General features: G+C 38.8%; 1 protein-coding gene across 1 annotated transcript in view; it reads right to left on the reverse strand.

The window, feature by feature from the left end:
* The window catches only part of LOC107673216 (chondroitin sulfate proteoglycan 4-like), a 34,403-nt gene extending 19,709 nt beyond the window's left edge, over window positions 1–14,694 (reverse strand). Inside the window, exons 1-4 of the mRNA XM_016466714.1 lie at window positions 14,622–14,694; window positions 9,150–9,313; window positions 4,078–7,626; window positions 2,312–2,779 (exon numbers count right to left, since the gene is read on the reverse strand). Coding sequence (XP_016322200.1) covers window positions 2,312–2,779; window positions 4,078–7,626; window positions 9,150–9,313; window positions 14,622–14,694 — 4,254 coding nt within the window. The remainder of the gene's footprint in view (window positions 1–2,311; window positions 2,780–4,077; window positions 7,627–9,149; window positions 9,314–14,621) is intronic.
* Between the last annotated feature and the right edge of the window lie 6,317 nt (window positions 14,695–21,011).

Here is a 21,011-nt window from a genome sequence, read left to right on the forward strand (position 1 = left end):
TTAAGTCCTAGTCTGTTCAGTTTGTGTTTGTCAGGTCTACTCGTTCTCTACGTGTGTTGGCTCAAGCTCCTATTGTGGATTATCTCCTATTTTTACACCGCGCTGAATCATTTGGAGCACCCGGGAACATTTGTAAGGATGCTGTTTGTGGACTTTAGTCCCGCATTTAACACTATCATTCCCAGCAGAATGGTCACCAAACTGCTTAACCTGGGTGCCAGTGATTACATATGTTTCTGGGTAAAGGATTTTCTAACAAACCGCACACAGACTGTCAGGCTGGGGTCCATCACTCAACCACTCTGACTCTCAGCACTGGAGCTCCACAAGGCTCTGTGCTGAGACCTCTGTTATACTCACTATACACCCACAACTGCACACCAACCCACAGTACAAACACAATCATTAAATTTGCAGATGACACCACTGTGGTGGGGTTAATATCAAATGGTGACGAATCTGCCTACAGGGAGGAGGTGGCTAAACTCTCAGAATGGTGCATCAGTAACAACCTGGCACTCAATCCAACAGAAAGAGGAACCAACCCCTCTATACATTGGAGGAGAAACGGTGGAGAGGGTGACCACCTTTAAATTTCTTGGCACACACATCTCCCAGGACCTCGCATGGACTGTAAACGCAACGTCCCTGGTCAAGAAGGCACAACAACGGCTGTACTTTCTGAGGATGCTGAAGAAAACGAACCTGTCTCAGCAGCTGCTTGTGTCCTTTTACCACTGTTCAGTAGGAAGCATACTTTCCCATGGCATTCTGGTGTGGGATGCTGGCTGCACTATGACTGAGAAAAAAGCTTTGCAGAGAGTCATCAACTCCGCACAGAAAATCACCGCCTTCACTTGCTGACATCTACAGCACCAGATGCATACGTCGGGCCAGAAGTATAATAAAGGACTCTTCCCACCCCGACAACCACCTCTTCACTCTGTTGCCCCCTGGAAGATGCTACAGATCCCTCAAGACACACACCTCCAGACTCCGGAACAGTTTTTATCCACGTGCTATCTTAGAACTGAACTCCAATTAATAGAAGACATATCACTCAATCACAAGCTTCAAGGTTGTGGTATACTAAAGACTATACACTTACTACTCATACAGCTACTGGTGTAGCTGTGCAATACACTGTTCTCATATTTATATATTTATTCCTCAATTCTCTTGTATTTATTAATATTTAATTCACTACTGTACATACAGTATCTGCTACATTTGCACTATACCTATTTTGCACATTTGGTATATATAACTGTTTATATTTGCACTGTCTACTGTACACCTGTTTACATTTGCACGGTTTACTTTTTCTGTATCATTGTTTGCATTTTGTTAAATGTACATTTTTGTATGTATGTGTACTTTTCAATGTGAGAGCAAAACAATTTTTTTGTTGTACAGCTGTACAATAAAAAGCTATTCTATTCTATTCTATTCTATTCTATTCTATTCTATTCTATTTCAAGTTTTCTGAAGTCACATGATGGCCACTGCAGATCTTAAATCTCATTTGCATATTCTAGCTGTATCGATATAGTTTTATGAGTCATGTGGACTGCTGTTATGGAGATTTTGTGTCCTTTTTGGATATTCAGACCTCCTGGACACAATATGCAATAATTGTATAGTAAAAATCAGTGTGAAGATTATGCTAAATATCTCATCTTGTGTTCCACAGAAGAAAGTTAGAGAACGAGTAAATTATTACAGAATTTTTTATTTCATGTCAGTGTTGTGATTCTTAACTAAAACTAAAAGAAACCAAAACTATTCAAAAATGTTTTCAGTAATTGAAATAAAGCCAAAATAAAATACAATCTAAATATTCAATGGAAAAAATCTATATCCTCTGATACCCATAAGGATTGACGAATATGTTTCTGAGGTTACTCCTCCCATCCCCACACCTAACATCAATGGCCACTCCTCTGATGCCCATATAAGGGTTGCTGAACATGTTTTTTAAGATGGCCACTCCTCTTCCCAAGCTTTATAACCATGACCACTCCTCTGACGCCCATATAAGGGTTGGTGAACATGTTTCCCGAGGTGAAATGAAAATTAGAAATGTTGCCTTTACAACTAACTGAAATAAAAAATAAAGCTATATATAATATAAATATTTTAAAAACAAAAACTAATAAAAGTGACAAAAGCACATAATAAAATGACTAAAACTTAAATTAAAATGAAAACTGAACATAAAAATAAAAGCTAATTCAAAACATTAATATAATGAACACTTTATAATTGTATATAAATAATAGTAAAATGTTGTGTATTTGTTGGCACTCACATCCTCCCAGGTGAAGGTGAGAAGTCCATCTTCTTCATCCAGATACTTAATATCTCCATGCTGAGGTGCTTCCTCCATAATAAACTCGATGTTCATGGAACGGTAGAAGTGGTGTGTGATATTCAGAACCTCTTGGGTCAGCGCCACAGATCCACCCTCCCTCACGGTGAGGTTGACCACCTGGATGGGTATGATGCGTGGAAAAATGACCACCTGCACCTGTAGATCTTCTATGGTGGTGAAGCCATTGCTAACATCGACGGTAAAATGGTCCTGGCCCTGAAGGGAAACGGAGACGTAAAAGATTCTGCCCAGGTTTATGTCCTCTTGTGTGAAGGATTGAATGTAGTCCAGCACGGGTGACGCCGTATTGTCTGAGTCGTTGTTGAGTTTGACCACATGACCCAGCCGTGGAAAGTCTTTGACGGAGTACACCATCTCTTTGGGCAGGATGTCTTTTTGCATCACCTAAGAGGATGGCAAGAAGACCTTCAAATGAGTGCAGTAAGAACCTGGAAAAACTGCTTTCAAATACTGCATATCCCTACGGAGAGCCAGGTACCAGCTATCTGAATTTGTATTTGCATACATTTAAATATTACGTTTCATATCAATAATGTTAGGACATGAACTTATTTTGACATGCCATATTTGAACATATGTAAATGGAAATGACATTGAAGAAAGAAAGGTACATTGGGAATTACATGAGGATGAATAAAGGAATTTAATTGTTGGCTGAACTATCCCTTCAACTTAAATCTTAGAGTAATATTTACATAGTTTAAAAATACATAAAAAATGTTTTGATCTATTAAATGGCCCTGAATGGTACATTATAGAAACCTTGAGCTGTTATCATAAATTACATTATGCCAAATCCCCTATTTAGCATGTGATAAATCTCAGAAACACTTGGAGGAAAAAGTAGCACAAAACGTAAATCAATGTCAGGCATCACAAATGTCCTAATGAATCTGAGCAGAGGCTGTTTCCTCTACTGCAACACTTGGGTAATTACTGAAAGTACACTCAGTGGAGCGTCAACAATAGCAGAACCACTGCAGAGTTTCAACTACATTTGAAACATTTTCTTTCTTCTAAAACACACAGTTTGCAACTAAATGCAAAGCAGCTCCTGGATAGATTTATGAGACCAGCATTCAGGGATTTTGGGAGCAGTGCTCTTGCGGTTCTGGAAACTTCCACAGCAGTAATACAACAGCTGTTGAACACAAATTATAATTAAGGACTGTTAGAAGTCTTTGTAAACTGATATTAATATTTTTGCTATATGTGAGCTGTTTAAAGCACTGGCTTTCTGCCTTTGGATAACAACTTATGACTTGACATGAAAGCACACTCATGGCCTCTTTCCTAAAACACAAGTTGATGAAAACCATTTTTTGTGTGTAAATTGTTGCACTTGATTTGGTAACAATTTTCTTTTTTTGTGATACAAATTAATCTAATTTTGACATTGAGTGAAAAAAAAAATCAGTGTTCAGAACTGTTGTTGTTTAAACCCAATTCACTACAGTACAATAATTATATCTGAGCAGCAACTTGCAATTTTATGTTTTGATCCACAAATGGCAATCGAGAGGTCAGAATTCTGTAGTGCATCTACAAGAACGATTTTTACTAACAATTTACACACGTTTAAGCATAAACTAATTTTCAAAACATGCCATAAAATGCCAACAGAATGAGAAAAATTCATTAATATTTTTAAAAATATATTTAAGAAAGGTATTAAGTTTTACCTCCAGGTGGCTTGCATCAATAACAGAATGCTCTCCTTCATAGGCAAGGATCACCATGTTTGACGTGACCTTTGGCTGTGACAGGTATCCTTTCTTGAATATCTTAATCCTGAAAGTGCCTTCTGTGGACCAACCCTTAGCTTGCACAGTGAAGGCAAAGGAATCTTTCGAGCTAAGGCTCTGGTCACTGTGTTCATAGGAGACCACACCCTTAGTCAGGTCCTCTTGTGTAAATGTGGAAGATTCAATTCCACTGACTATAATCCTACCATCACTGGGAGGAGAAGTCACATCATAAATGATCTCAGCTGCACTTCTGATGTCCATGTTGGTCTCTGCACTTAGCAGACTGGTGTTCAGTGTCTTGGTGCTACCATGGTCCATGACCACCATGTTATTGTTGGCTATACGTAGATAAGGGTCACCTGCTTGCACCTGAAGTACAGCTGTTGTCTTATGAAAACCATCAGATACTTGAAGTTGGAATCGCTCACGATCTGCCCCATGATGGACAAACAAAACCTTCCCGTCCCTCAGGTCAGCCTGAGTAAAGCGGTAGAGAGGTTGCGTTGGGTCTGCTGTGGAGACAATGTTTCCTGAAAGAATTCCCACTCTCACGTAAACCAGCTGGGTGTCATTAAAGTCTAAATCATCGTCTCTGAACAAAATGTCTTCAGTGGTCAATAAATGCTGGCCATTTCTGATAACATTAAAAGGTTTGTGGATTACCCTTTGAGGTACGTAGTCATTCCTGGATTGTATTGCAATGTTAAACACTCCCCTCAGTACCTCATGACCCTCTTCTTGCCAACCATTGCCACCTCTTGAATCAAATGCCAGAAAGGAAAACTGGTCATGACTTGTCTCTGATCCATCATGTTTGTAGACCAACCTATTCAAAGAGAGATCCTCATTGCTAAAGACTCGAATTGCACCATCAAACCTTTGCATTCCTGGTGGGGAGTCCCTGATAAGACGACCATGTTTGGGATCTTGCACTATCCTGTACACAAAGTCTGTTGAGGTGGAGGATTGAACCCAGAGGTATTCTTTATTTATGATGCTTTCATTTCCTTCCAGCACAACGAGTCTCTCGTTGATGAGGACAGGAGCATCAGAATCAGCCTTGATTTTGATTGGAAAGGTGTACACTCTGGAGTACTGATCCTCTGCAAATACTTTGAACTGGAACTGATCCTCAAAGTCAACCGCTCTGCGGACACGAGGACTGTAACTGATGAAACCGCTCAAAATGTCTTGTTGGGTGAAGGTATCACCATCAGACAACTCTTTATCAAGCATCATCAAGACTCCTTGGACTGGGCTTTTCGTAATCATGTACTGTATTGATCTTGAATCAGTGTTGCTTTCCATCACAAAAGCTTGTAGTTGTTCAGGTTTAATGACTTTTTGCTGCCAAACTTCAACTTCCAGAGGAACCCTTTTACCTATTCCTATAAGGGCAGGCATGATCTTTATTATAAATAAGTTGTCTGGGAGGATGACCTGTCCAAGCTGTGCATTGAAGTGAATAAACTCTGTTTCTGTGCCCTTGAGATCAGCTGTGGGGTTGGGAATGTATTTCAGTCGGTTCTGCTCCAGATCAGACTGGTGAAATAGTGTGACTCTTTTTGGTACCCCATCGTCTGAGATCAACTGCAGTTCTCCAAACTGAAGTGGCTGAGTGACATTATATACAACATCGCCAGTTTCTGGAGTTGCAGAAATAGCCAGATTTTGTATTCCTATAGGGGTGCTGTCATCCTGGGTGATCAGAAGGCCAGTATTTGTGACAACTGTCATCTGTGGCTGGGTTATAAGCAACTTAAATGTGCTGGAGTTGCTAACTGAATCTCCATCTGAGACCTGCAGGGTAAGTTCTGGCACTTCTCCACCTTTGTGCACGTAGTAGATATTTCCTTCTTTCAGTTGTCTACAAGTGAACTCTCTTAGACCAAATCCTGGCTGTTGAGCATTCTCCAGATATCCAGCAGCAGTAGGGTCCGACGTGACTGTTATCTTGAGTTCATCACAACGATTGTCAGAGTCTGAGATTTTAATGAGGTTTGGGCTCAAACGTGTGCGCCTGTTAGCTGTGATTGAGATGTCACCTGCACTGAGCTGAGGGATGTCATTGACGGGGATGATCTCCACTGGTAGCACATACTTGCGTGCAACACTCAAGCACTCTGGGAGATTCGTTCCATGAACAGTCACCTCTAGCTGGATTTGATCTCCATACCTTTCATTGCCATTATGAAGATACTTGATTTTCTTGTTGACAACATCCAGAAGGGTAAACTTCTTTACTCTTGTCTGTCTTAAGTTCATATCAACCAGTCCATACCAGGGATCATTCAGCAGAGTAAAGATGATCTCAGATTCACGAACACCTGCAGCTTTTAGGTTAAATGTTGGGTTTAGGTTTACGATGTCGATGTTGGCCTCTCCTCCCTCAGGAACCAGCATAGGAGTGATGTCCAGGAGCCTGGAAATATTGCGGAACATCTCTGGCAATTCCTCTGCAGGGAAACAGTGTCTTTCATCAGTATTGACATTAATGTATGTGATTCTTACTGGAGGTGTAGTTGTTAACTCCAAATCTTCATCATAGGTTGAGTAATCATATTCTCCTTCACATTTTCCATGAATGTCTTTAGTTATCAGAGCATCCTGCAGGCTTCTGCCCTTCTGATTCACCTTGATTTCTCCTAAACATCCAATAAAGGACTCCGTTGTGACCTCCTCCTCCACACGAGCCAAATAATTTTGAAACACATCCTTCATCTTCCTTTGAATACCTCCCAGGTACAGGTTCCCCACTAGATCCAGCTTTTCTGTCTCATTAAGAGGGAGTGAAACTGTTTGACTGTCCACATTTATCAAGAACTCATTGCGGTCAATTTGAACTTTTACTCTGTGCCACTGATCATCATCCACTTTCACCTCCACATTGTCTAGCACATACATTCCACTTCCTAGATCCATTACACCTTTTAGGAACCCTCCTGCCATTCCGATGGCAATGAAGTCTGTCTGGTGTCCTGGGTGGAAGAGCAACAGAGCATCCTCAATGGTCGTCTTCATCAGCATCTCCAGGCTACGGGAGCCTGAGCTAGGTCTGGTCCAGGTAGGGAAAGAGATGAATGATTCTGCACTGATAAAGCTTGTGGTGTCTCCGTCCCCTGCCTCAAACTCACTGCTGCAGCTCCCCTTGGTGTCATAGCAGACTGTAGCTGCTGAAGCCAGAATATCAAATTCATGAGATTCAAACATAACGTTGCTCATGCAACCACGCAGGAAGGGAACAGCTGTGCTCAGGTACTCTACTTCCAGGTCCCTCACGCCCCCAAGAAACACGCCCTGGTCGATGTTCAGGTGCTCATCTTCATTCTCCGCTGGGATGAAGGTGGTGTACAGGTTGTCTACAGCCATAGTAAGTTTGGAGTCTTTCAGAATGAGAGACACATGATGGTCCAGAAGGTTACTGAGCTGGAGACCCATGGTGGAGGAGAGAACCTTTTCTCCGGAGCCCATGTCAATTCTAGCCTGTAAAGATACACAGACAAACAAATTATTAAACAACAAAAGTGACTGTTAAATATAAAAAGCAAAACATCATGTTTACATTTACTGGAAAAAATTGTTTGTGCTGTTTGCCAGTGGAAAAGTTGCTGCCATGATGTTAGGGTGTTTTGAGTGGTTACCCTGTTGAAAAAAAAACAGCATATGCTGTTTAGGTATGTTTTGAAGCATGGTAGCTGGTTAGAGCTGGTTTAAGCTGGTCCTTAGTTGGTCATGAGCTGGTTATAAGCTGGTCCTGAGCAGGAGCTAGTAGCTCAAACCAGCTACCATGCTTCAAAACAGCTAACCAGCATATGCTGTTTTTTCAACAGGGTAGCAGGGTATTTTTAATGCAGTTTCTAAGCTGTTCTGAGTGTTTTGTAGTACATTGCTAATCGGTTGCTAAGATGTCCTGGTTTATTTCCCGCGATATAATTTGAGGTAACATTCATGTTTGTAGCACAAATTGGCTGGAGGAATTGCATGCTGAAGGTTAATACATGTTAGTATAAGAAGTTTGTTCAGGGTTTTGGGGTTTCCTTGCTCCAAAAGCACAACTAGGTAATGGTTTCTTAATACATGTAATTTTGCTTCTCAGGTACATTTATCTTTAAACATAGAATACAAGAACTAGAACTAGAATACAAGACAAAGGTACTGGTTAAGAGTATACTTTTTCACAGTGCATTATACATGCATTCAGCTGTGAAATTCTAATACAGACTTTGCTGGATCAGTTGGCTACACAGTATTTCAAACACTCCGTAGCCACCTAAACTGAAAATATCACAGATCTCATTTCAGATCTGCAGTCTCCAAAGAAAAAAAAAGTACATCTGCATGAATTGAATATGTCGGTGGAAATGCGTTTTTAATGACAAATCCTGCCACCGATGAAATAGTCTTGGTACCGTTTCATATTGCAGCATAATGCAGGCAGTTTGAGCGTCTGTGTTTATCTATGCGGAGCGGGAGCCATTTTCTAGGGAGGCTGCAGATGAAGAAGAAATATCTCAGAGCAAACCAGTAACTCATTCAAGCCGTGGAAGCTTTTTCCATGTGTTGAGCTGAAAAAACTGACGATTCAGTCACAGCGGAGCTGGAAGCGAATGTGAGTCATCCCTCTCACCACAAACCAAACGGCTGCTTCTCAAAAACTCACAAGAGATTTTCTCAGTGTGTGGCTCCTTCTGGGGCCCTGAAGTCTTGAAGGGCCATGAGAAACTAGTGGAGATTTGATTTATTTGTCTAGTCAGTCTGGGTTTTAATTTACATTACAAAGTAGATATTTTGCAGAACTGCACCCTGTGCTTTCTGATTTTGCCAGATTTGATCTCTGTCTTTAGTGTATAAGTCATCATATAAAAGGTACTTTTAATCCAAAGCAGTTTAACACTTAAAGAGTGTTCACACTGACAGTGAATTACAGCAACAAAGCAACTAGAAGTCAAAGGGTGATTTAAAGTGACATGTGCAGCTGTTGGTGATCTAAATGTACTGTATTTCACCTGTAATCTGCCATTGTAGAGCTCCAGCGAGAGGTAATCTCTGTGTCCTGCCGCCAGTAGGAGTAGACCGCTACGTCTGCTTGTTTTAAACTGGAGCGACACTTGAAAACTTGACAGGTCCTGAACGGCATCTATCCGACAGTAGCTGTCTCCGAAATAGGAAGCTGCAAAAACAGAGGGAGATTTTTTTTTTTTTTTTGAAATATTTTAATGATGACGTGCACCATTAATGTGTGAATGTGGAAGTGGGAAGACACACAGCAGATGGAAGTTTGAATTTAAAACTTTTCCAGCTGTCTTGTCAGCTGTTGTATAGAAAAGACACTGTTCTGGAGAGTTCCAGCTTCGGCCCCATGAGAATGTTTATATAACTGCTTTTCTGCAGGATTCCCAGAGCTCAGTGTAGTAATATTCGGCTGTATGCTAATGTAGCCACCTGCCTTGGATTGCAAATTTGATTTTTTTCCCTCTATTGCTTTCACTCCTTTAGTAAATCATTCACACATCACTCCTGGGCCTTATGTCAAGGAGATCCCTGTTCCATTGAATAGGTTTCCAGGGGCCAAATCATCAGCGTCTACGCCACGGTAACATTATACGGCCAGACTCATTGGGAAACCCCTTTATGGAATTCTGGGAAGGATCCAGAAATGGAACATTCTCACAGGAACTATGGTCAAATGTCTTGGTAGAGGTTCAGGAGTCAATTTATGACTCATGTAATTCCCTTATCCGAGATCATCAACAGGATACTATTGTTACAACAAAAACGTCACATATTAGGCAAATACTAATCAAATTTACCATGGTAAATTAAGGTTAAAAATATCACAATTTCATATGAATTAAAGGAACGGTTCACCCCAAAATAAAAATCCTTTCATCATTTACTCACCCCTTGTTGAGTGAATCGTTAGATCTGGTTCACAAACCAGTCTGAAGGATTTATTCAACTATCAGAGTGATTTGAGTGTACTCAATCTAATGTAAATCCAAGGTGAATCACTCTTTTTACCTGTTTACTTGAACTCACTAAATTATTCAGACAAAGATTACCAGTAAACACTGACTTAAATTTTGATTTGTTCCTCACACAAAGCTAAAGTATGACTTCAGAAGACTTGGAATACAGTCATCTGGACTACTTTCATGGTTCTTTTCCATCCTTTTTGAAACTTGAACGTTTGTACCCTTTGATTGTAATTGCATGGAAACATATCACTAGATTCTTCAAAATTCCTTGTTCCACATAAGAAAGCAAGTCTGGGTTTGGAATGACATGAGGGTGAGTAAACAATGACAGATTTTTGAGTAAATGACTTCTTTATCCTGTTAGATATACATAATAGAGTATAAAATCATTTGGCAAAATGTACTGTCATTAGCTAACCGCTACTCCTAAGACAGTGGCATCCTGCCTAGTTGCGTTTCTGTTTGTTCCTCTGTATTCATGCACAAAGGAAATACAATGTTTTGAGAGATATATAGCACTTAATGCTCACCGTAAATAAAGTGAACTGGATGTGCAGAAAACTATGGGAGTAAACTATTTTCATGCGCCAAAATATCTATTTTATTAACAAAGACCATATTTAGAGTAATTGAAATGCCCATTTGAACTCTTGAGTGAGCGATGCATCAAAAGCACCAGAGATCTTCACAGTTCAGCAAAAGGTTCTCACAGATACCCCCTATATACATTCAGTCGATGCACTCCAAAAAACAAACACATAAATCTCGCCGAAAGAGTCAAACACAACAGGAGGCACAGCAAAACGCAGAGGCTCATATGATCTCTCGTATATTAATCTATAATGCTGAAAAGGTTATAACATTTAGATCTGAGCCTGCAAAAGACTGTCCACACAGATCTGAGGCCCTCAGATAGCATATAAAGTAGATAGAACCTAGCAAAGCGAGATTAATTTTAATGAAGCTACAGTACATTTATCTGAAGCCTGTAACTCCAATTTGGAGCTCAACGACCTTCTGGAAGGTCCAGAGAGAGAATATATGGGATTATATTTCCCTCAGCTGTACGATAATCAGATCTGTTTTTGTTGTAAAATTCACGGTGCACGCGGGAGGTAGAATGGGCAACTAGAGCCCAAGGACTCAAGGTTCAATCCACTGTCGGTGCACACTGAGCATGCTCAGACAAGAAAAGACACAAGGGTCACAGTGAGCACAGCCAGCACGTATGAATCTGGAACCCGTTAAATCTCTTTGAGGGGATTCTAAATGGGACACATGTGTTGAAGACCCTCAGCCATTCCAGGATTCAACATGCACCATACATTTAACCAAGACTCAGCTCAGCTCTTGTCTTTATAGGCCAGTCACGTCTCATTGCATGCTAAAAACACAGGAGGCAGGCTTTTGTTTGTGAATGAGCATCATTATTCTGCTGGTTAGTTGATTACGAAACTCCATTGGTTTAAAGCAAAGGGCACATCTGTCTTTACACACCAGTTATTTTAAAGAGGGAAACACTGTTTGAAAAGAAAACCAAGAGTGGAAAAATCGAGAGCGATGGCAGTATGGACAGAAACATGGAATGTATGTGTGCTAAAGTGGAATGACAAAATCTAATTGGCATTGGTAGGAAAATAAATCTATTTAAAGCCAACATGAAAGCAGATTTGACCCTATTTACTTTATTATTACACATTCCTTGGACATTTGTCTTTGTAATCATCAAAATCAATAAGTTGATTTTAAACCTTTAAAACATATTTGCTGCTCATGTGACAAATGCCTCTTTTCAATCCCTCGTCCTCTTTGTCCACTTTGACAATCCATGCAATTATGTTAAATAAAGTCCAGTTATTTCCCATTTAATATCCTGTTTCACTCTGAGATACAATGAATAATGAAGTAAAACGTCCTTATGCATTTCAAATTAAACTGACCTAAAAGTTTATCAGTGATGGTACATAATTCAGAGTATGTATTAATTCAGAATGCTGTTGGACATAAAATTGTTGATCACACAACCATTTGTTACACATTGCATGTGCATAACACAATAAAATATATTTAAAAGTGTCATGGAATTTTAATGCAATATAAAAGTCAAAAACAATCAAAGCTCCACTTTTATAGAGCGCAACAACCACGTTCAGGAAATAAAAAGCCCATTCATTTTCTTCATAAGGGAACTGATTTTGAACAATAAACCTTTATAGACAGACCTACTATGAGCTATATGATTATTAATCAATAGGATATGCTTTTGTTGAAGCCTGCATCAAGCTGCATTATTTCAACTTATTTTTTTAAATAATGGTGTTCAACAATGGAATTCCTGATGAAATCTACATTACCCATGATCCTGCAGAGAAATCCCCACCAATCAGTGAACTGTGACAAGTATATTGCGCCAAAAAAAACACTAACTCCTATAAAGCACTACAAATGATGTAATAGTTTCCCTTTGATCTCAAACTACTATGCATAATATGCAGATATTAAAATAAATGTAAAATATATTGTTTCTATATATAACATCTTTAACATTAATCGTTTTTGTTATTTGCAATGCTTCATAAGATAAGTCATTAAGTACAGTCTTGTATCTGTCTCTTTGTCTGAGTTGTCCATTGGAAAAAATGCTTCCAGAACCAAGGGTGCTAAAAAAGTGGGGTGAAAGAGCATGCATGGATGCATACACTCCAAATAGTATTATTTTCAACATACTATGCTTTGGGATGCGTTCAGCCTAATCTTACATGCTATTTAGAGCATAAAGTAAGTGGATTTAGTTGCAGTCCTGTTCTTTGATGTGACTTTCTAAGTCACACTATCTTAATCATATGATGCTGCTATTGCTCTTGCATCCTTCGCCCTGGGAAACTGTGTGCTTGTGCGTGTGTATGTCCCTGGACGTCTGCCCAGGGCAGATGGCACTGTCGTGAGGGCCGCTCCAGTCTGTATTTTTAGTGCTCAAAGGGAACTGAGTGGGTCTCTGTCTCCTCATCCTGTGAATGAATCAGACGCACCCTAGTTCCTCAAAACCCCATCAGATATCCGGAACATTCACATGGAAACAGAAACAACTGAAACCAGCGGAAGCAACCTGCTGTTTAATCTGCCAAACAAGAGATGTGTAGATCATAGGCAGAGGAACCAGACTAAAAGAATCCATCATGAAGCATGTTTTTTTTTTTTATCACAGCTACAGTGGGTACGGAAAGTATTCAGACCCCCTTCAATTTTTTAGACTGAACCTCTCTGAAGGTGACCCTTAACTCGCTTGCTCATTTGGCTCACGAATGATTTGTTGTCCACGGCTGCAGTCAGGGAAATAAATGGAATAAATGGATATTTGCTCCGTGCCATAAAAACAGGCCTGGAGTCGATCCAGTCTCTGCACCATACACCTGCTCTCATTATATGACTGTCTGACCTTTTTGAGCTTTCGTCCCCAAATTACATGTACACAACTAACTACAATAAAAAAAAGAAAATGTGAGTCACTGAACCAACAGTTCAGTTTGCACTATTCATACAAACACAAATAATGAATGTAAAATGTCAATTTTTAAGAGCACATCTCAAAACATGGCAAACATCTTTTCACGTGTGCTCTCCATGGTAACAATGAGTGACCATTACGTTTCCTAAAACAAACCGCTGAGCTGCCGGTAAGATTAAACATAGTAAATAGCGGTTGTGCTGATGATTTGTTCCTCTGGTTATGTAGTGGCTGTGTGTGTGTGTGTGTTTGAGAGAGAGAGAGAAAGAGGGATGGTTGTAATTACATCAATCTTAAAGCTGTGTTTTACTGGAGTCTCTCTCTATATAGACCCTGAGCTATTCATGGGCATGGCTGTTGCTATGGCAGATCAAAAACAGCCTCTGCCCCAGCCAACACACCTATGTGGGGCCCATAGGGGTTGCAACTGGGCTGATATCTGGGGCCCACCTTGGCTACCCAACTGGGACCCAGCTAATTTTGTCCCCAGTTTCCATGGTGGCCCCACATGGGTTAGCACAGATGGGCTGATGATGGGCCCTTGATGGGCTCCATATAGGGCCCATATGGGTTAACCAGGTAGCTCCCATTTGGTGCCTACATGAGCCTGCCTACATGGGTCTTGGATACACTGATGGCAAACGTCTCCTCTCCTCCCGAAAATGACAGCAAAGCGGTCAGTGAATAATTGCGTCGGCGTGATTCAGCGCATGCCGGGTGGGGGATGGGAAATGCTGAATGAAATCACGCGGGATCTGTCCCATGCAGATCGAGGGTTAGATGTTGATTAAGTAATCCAAGCGTCAAAACAACAAAAATAATTTTAAAGACGCATATGTGCACTATATATATCCATGTAATCACCCTATATGGGATTAATTATGTTTGCACTTGTATATTTGATAAAACAAATAGGGTCCCATGTGTAGCCCATTTTGAGCCCATGCACAAATTTCCCATTAATTACCCAACTAGGAACCACATGGGGAGCCCACCTGGGTTCACCCATGTGGGTCCTAGCTGGGTCACCCAAGTGGGCCCCAGATAAGATGCCCATTTTATGCCCATGCCCACTCTGTACCCCTGTAGCCCATGTGAAACCCATTTGGGCCCCACATTAACGTGTTTGCTGGGGCGTTGATCAAAGTCTGTCAAGATATTTCAAGAAAATAATATTTTACAAGAAAATAAGGATGATGACACATCAGTAAACACGTAGGCCTCTTTTTCCTTTCAGAGAGATATATATGAAAAATAATGGCGGAAATGAAAAAATAAAACAATGCTTTATAACTTTCTCTGAGTAACACATCCTTCAAAATATAGACAAAGATATAGAAAAAAACTAAATTAATATTTAGAACATTCCTTCTATTTCCTCTGCCTGTTTTTAAACGAGCTAATAACGCTAACAGTACGTCAAAACGTGCGTGATGATGCGTCTTTGACGTGCCATATTTGAATGTACACAAATGAGGTTTGAGAGCTATTGCTGAGGGGAAGTTTTTCTGCAAATAACAACTTAAAATTCGCCATTTATGATCACAGAAAGTTATCGCTTGACTCGCTTCACGCAAGGAGTGAACTATGAACTATTTTATGACAATTATGCGTATGACAGCCATTCCCCGTTCACTTGTATGGAAAACCAGCCAGGACACCGAATGCATAATAATTAAACACAAGACAAGGGTAAGTACATGATGACAGACATTGAAAATATTAATTTAACCACGCAATTCAGACCAACCGCGTGCTTGTCTACTTTTATACAGGTGCTGTATAACAGAGACTATATTAAATCTGAATTAAGTTTTGAAAAAGCTTGATTACCTATGTGACAGACGAATTAAGATTCTGAGTTAATATTTTTGTAAAACAGCCTCAATACACAAATTTATCGCTGTATGTCTCCTTGAAACATACGATGGTGGTGTTTCCTTCTTGATTGAATCAGTGATTTGAACGAATCGGTATGACAGACATTGAAAATATTAATTTAACCACGCAATTCAGACCATGGTTTAATTAATATCAGCGTGCTTGTCTACTTTTATACAGGTGCTGTATAACAGAGACTATATTAAATCTGAATTAAGTTTTGAAAAAGCTTGATTACCTATGTGACAGACGAATTAAGATTCTGAGTTAATATTTTTGTAAAACAGCCTCAATACACAAATTTATCGCTGTATGTCTCCTTGAAACATACGATGGTGGTGTTTCCTTCTTGATTGAATCAGTGATTTGAACGAATCGGTTAAGCAAATGACTCGTTCATAAAGACCGTCACTTGTCGCCATCTAGTGGCTCAACATGCTTAAAAATCCCTATAGGCGACTTTTAATTATATTGACTATGTATTAATTATAATTAATCTTAACCGCTAATGCAAGACCATACTAGCATTGCTTTTAGTATTTTTTTGTTGTTGCCATATTTAGTCTATAACGTTATGTCCATATACTACATTGAACTTATATAAAAAAATGAATAAAAAAATCTATTTTCCCCATGATTTGGCCCTTTTAATCTTGGTGTTCTGGGAGTAGTTTTTCTTACAGAGGACTTGAGGGTTTAAAAGTGCTGTTAGAATGATATCAGACTTTATTCCAAGAGCTGAACCGGAGAGCCAGTGTTTCTCAGGGGGTAACAGCAGACAAAATCTACTCGTGGGTTTTATAGTACCCTGAGCACATTTAACTGAACTCAAATGTACTGTTGACCCAGAGAGGTTCAGCTCTATTCCCTTCCCTCACATTTCACTCAGATATCTCTTCCCTCTCTTCTCTCAAACACATGCTCAGAGGGAATTACTGCACCGTTTCCACAGCACACTGCCGACACTGATATTAATTAAACCATCTCAACCTTTAAATACAAACAGCGTGCACACATTCTCTCACACTCAAGTGAGCCAGAACTGCATGAGAAAACACCACTCTGTGCTTGTACAAGAAGCGTAAATTGCAGACGTGCAAGAGTGTTCTCTGCTAAAACAAACAGAGAAACAGAGAAACATTTTGATACTATTAAAGAACAAACTAAAAGGGGTCATTTCATGCTAAACAAGAATTACCTTGTTATTGTAAAATAACAGTTTGAAGATTTTGAAGGAATACTCTAATGTTTGCAATGAAACATTAAAAGAGTTATAATGTAACAACCCATTAACATTTACATATTTACAACTTAGTGGTGGTGATGTTTAACCAAGTCATAACAGAGGTCATTTACGTACAATATATATTTACGTATCTTAAAGGTACAGTGTAAAAAAACAAAAAAACAAAAAACAAATCTTGCTTAATTAAATTGAAAACTGTTTCATTCATTCTTATGTTAAGTGAGAGAGAGAAAAGTGGTCATGGAAACTAAATTACAGGCATTTTTGGTGCAAGAAAGCTATAATAAGTGGACTTGAGTGGCCTTGATGTCATCAAAAAGAAAAGTCGTTTTAAAGGCAGAGGCGGCTATTATATCTTGATGAAAGTTCACACTATAATCCAAAAGTTTGGATTTTATTAATGTTTATGAAGTGTCTTAGGCTCACCAAGGCTACATTTATTTGATCAAAACACAAAAATCATAAAATCAGTCAAAATATTAAATATTAAATGTAATATAAAATATTACAATTTTAAATTTGACAGTTTTCTATTTGAATATGTCGTATATCTTAATATATGTTAACACACTAAGGGCAGACATTTGAGTACGAGAAACCAAACAAGTTTGGACTTGCTGTTGCTGAGCAGGAAGTGGGGGTTGGTGAAAGTTAAGAGGGGTACATGAGCATCTGGAGGGAAAAACTCCACAACTCTATTCCATTTTTTCTTCTTTCGCTCCACTCAGAGACTAAAACGTCCCAGAAAATGTGTCTTAATGTGCAGACGTCATAAACGACTGCTATTGCTCTCCACAGGAGCTGAGGCCCATGTTTGGTTTGCAGTAGCTCATGTCCAGAGAACGAGGGAACATGCTGAATTATTTTCCCTAGCGTACACGTAGCACTTTGAGACGCTCCCGGCAGAATGCTTAGAAGCTGACGCTAGATTCACCGCAGCAGTGCGAGAAACTGCCCCGTTGGCATGATGTCACTCACCTGCATGCTAAAGAGAGACATTGAAAGGGGAAAAAGGAGTAGAACCCATAATTTAGATGCTAAGCCCCGCCCCTTATGAACACCCAGATTGGGATCTCGCTTATTTTAAGTTTTTGATCTCACTAGAATTTCTCACGGAGATATCACAGTAAGTGAATGGAGCTCTTGAACACACATGAACTCTTTTGCCCGGATGTTCCTTTCTGACCTTAAAACGTGACCTCTGACTTCTGACCTGCCGCAGTATCGAAACACAGTCCCATGGGAACAAACAGAGCAAGAAAAACCCCACAAACTTCCTTCAACTCAAGTTCTGAAGTTTTCAGACTGTGCAATATTTGACACTATATTACAACTATGCAAAATAGAATATTCACATTGCATTTAACATCCATTGTCAACTATTTCCAAAAATGTATTTATTAAGATTGTGAAACGTACAATATAATATTGTTTGCTAAGGCAACTAAAAACAATTACTGTATACTTAATATATAATAAGTATTTAACCTAACCAATCCCATTGTGCTACAGAGTACAGACATGAATGATACCTCAAATTGTTGCATTTTTGAGGAGACCCATATAATGAAATGATATATGACATATATTGCCTGATATCAAGAGTGATATTTGCATGTTATTTATAAGATGATATATATATAATAAAATCCCCATAGTAAAACCTGTATATGTATACATATGTTAATAATATCTCTTATAATGGTATCTTATACTGGTTGATATTATAAATCAGTTTGCTGCGTTGGATTTAGAGTCAACGATATGCGCATCAGATTTACTTAATTTACCGAGGTCAGAAAATCCTGAAATTCGTAAAGTGGAATTCAAATTTTATCTTCCTGGGCATTTTTTTATTTATATATGCAACTTTATTAAAACAGTCTATAAAAAAGGTATATGTTTCTGTTTTTGTAATTTTTTAAATACATGTTTGACATTTATATTTACTTATATATTATTAACATGTATTAATGGATTTTATGATGGATATACATGTAAATGACATACATTATATGCACATTATATTGAGCTAGGTGTGTTAATGTATGATTGTTCGAATTTCTAATAGGTTTCATATATGCTTTTACTTCATATGACAATATATTTCATATACTGAAATTTAATATACTGTATGTACAGTACATATATTACATTTGCATATGGGGAGATTTGCTATTGCATTTATTTTTGCATACTTGCGATTTTCTTCTAGTGGACTGTAAAACTTGGCATAAAACTGGGCGAGCACTACTTTTGTTATTTCAGAAAGTTGATATTATTTTTCTTTCCCCAAGTGTGAAAGGCCTTGTGTGAAAAGACGAGTTGTCTTGGAGATGAAGAAGATTATTATTTGATGGAAGTTTCGGCAAACATTTTATTTGTTTTAGAATGGCATGCACCATTGATTTGTGCACAATAAGACCAGAAACATTGATTAGGAAAGTAAATAGTGCTGATTTCGATTTCATGATGCCTTTAAAGGAGCTGTGCTCAAACACAGATGTGTTACATAATGATTGTGTAAACACTGACTCTCGTTGCGTCTCAATGTGGGGGAACTCGTCGAACAACGCAAGCCTTGTGCTGTTAGCATGAGGTAAATTCCTGATTTCTATCAGCTCAGCGTTGCATGAAACACTTCATTGAGCTACCGATCTTGCACATAAATTACCTCTTTAATGTCGATGTAGATTGATTTTACCTCTGACAACTGAACCTTTATACTTGTGTACGCGCGTATGTATGTGTGCATGAATTCCTCTGGGCTGTAAGAATAGGTGCTGGTGTGTTTGATCAGCAATCTGACGTCCAACACACACACACACACACACACACACTCACAGACACAATCACAGACACACACACAATCACAGACACAGACACAGACACAAACACAAACACATTTTTTCTCTGTGAGAGTGGGGTATTTTTTCATGTTTTATACTAAGCTAATAATATTTGCTATAATCTAACCTAACCCCTAAAGCTCAAACAAACCTTTCAAAGCCGTTCTCTCTAGATATAGGATAAAAAAATATAAATGTAATATAACTTGAGCTATATAAAATAAGTATTATATTATATTACATTACATTAAAAAGTAATAGTACACCTGAATTATATTAACGCGCGTATGTATGTGTGCATGAATTCCTCTGGGCTGTAAGAATAGGTGCTGGTGTGTTTGATCAGCAATCTGACGTCCAACACACACACACACACACACACAAAAGCCGTTCTCTCTAGATATAGGATAAAAAAATATAAATGTAATATAACTTGAGCTATATAAAATAAGTATTATATTATATTACATTACATTAAAAAGTAATAGTACACCTGAATTATATTATATTAAAAAGTAATAGTACACCTCACCTCAATAAGCCATATAACTCGAGGAAACATTCATGTTCATAGAACAAATGGTTCAGGACTAAAGTTAAATTATGTTAGGAGTTTGATCAAGGCCTAAATATGAGTATTTGAAACAGTAAATTGCCTTAGCAAACGGCACCAATAAAACCTTTTCCAGGAGTGCACATTCTCAGTTTAAAGGCAGTTTTAGTGATTCGGTGTGTGTGTCTTTTTGTGTGAAAACCACTGGGGTTTAATTATAATCAGAGACTGTTTCTAATCCATAAGATTTACGTGTCTTATTTTAAGGCAGTAGAGATGAGATAGTTCTGCTAGTTCGGGGCTCACCGAGTATCAAACTCTCACTGACGGCGGGGTAATGGTTTAAACATGTGGCTCGGTTGGAGATCACCACAGAGAAGGTGTGTGTGTGTGAAGAGGTATGTGTTTAAACAAATCTTTAGAATTTTAGCATCTCCTCAAGGTGCCCTTAGTTCTCTCTTTAGCTGAAAAACACACCCTTTCATCATACAACACAGTCAACATATACTAGCCTCTGAGATCTGCTGTGTGAGGGAATGGTCTAGAAGACAGACGCACATACAGTCCTCATACGACATAAAAAAATGCATACATCTATAACACACTGTAAAAGTCAGAGCAGACAGGAGTGTGTTTTTATGAACAGGCATTTTTGAGTGCATATGGATTTTCAGACTGTCTCACGAGCACCTCATCGACACGTCCCCAGACAGTTAAGGAGGAATATTTGTCAGGAGATGGTGAAAATGAGAAGAGTCAAAAATGAAAAGGAAAAGGGCAAAATACATACTTAAAGGGGTCATATGATGCTGCTAAAAAGAACATTATTTTGTGTATTTGGTGTAATGAAATGTGT

This window comes from Sinocyclocheilus anshuiensis, unplaced genomic scaffold (genome assembly GCF_001515605.1).
Source record: "Sinocyclocheilus anshuiensis isolate Anshui unplaced genomic scaffold, SAMN03320099.WGS_v1.1 scaffold68, whole genome shotgun sequence".
Classification (NCBI taxonomy): Eukaryota; Metazoa; Chordata; class Actinopteri; order Cypriniformes; family Cyprinidae; genus Sinocyclocheilus; species Sinocyclocheilus anshuiensis.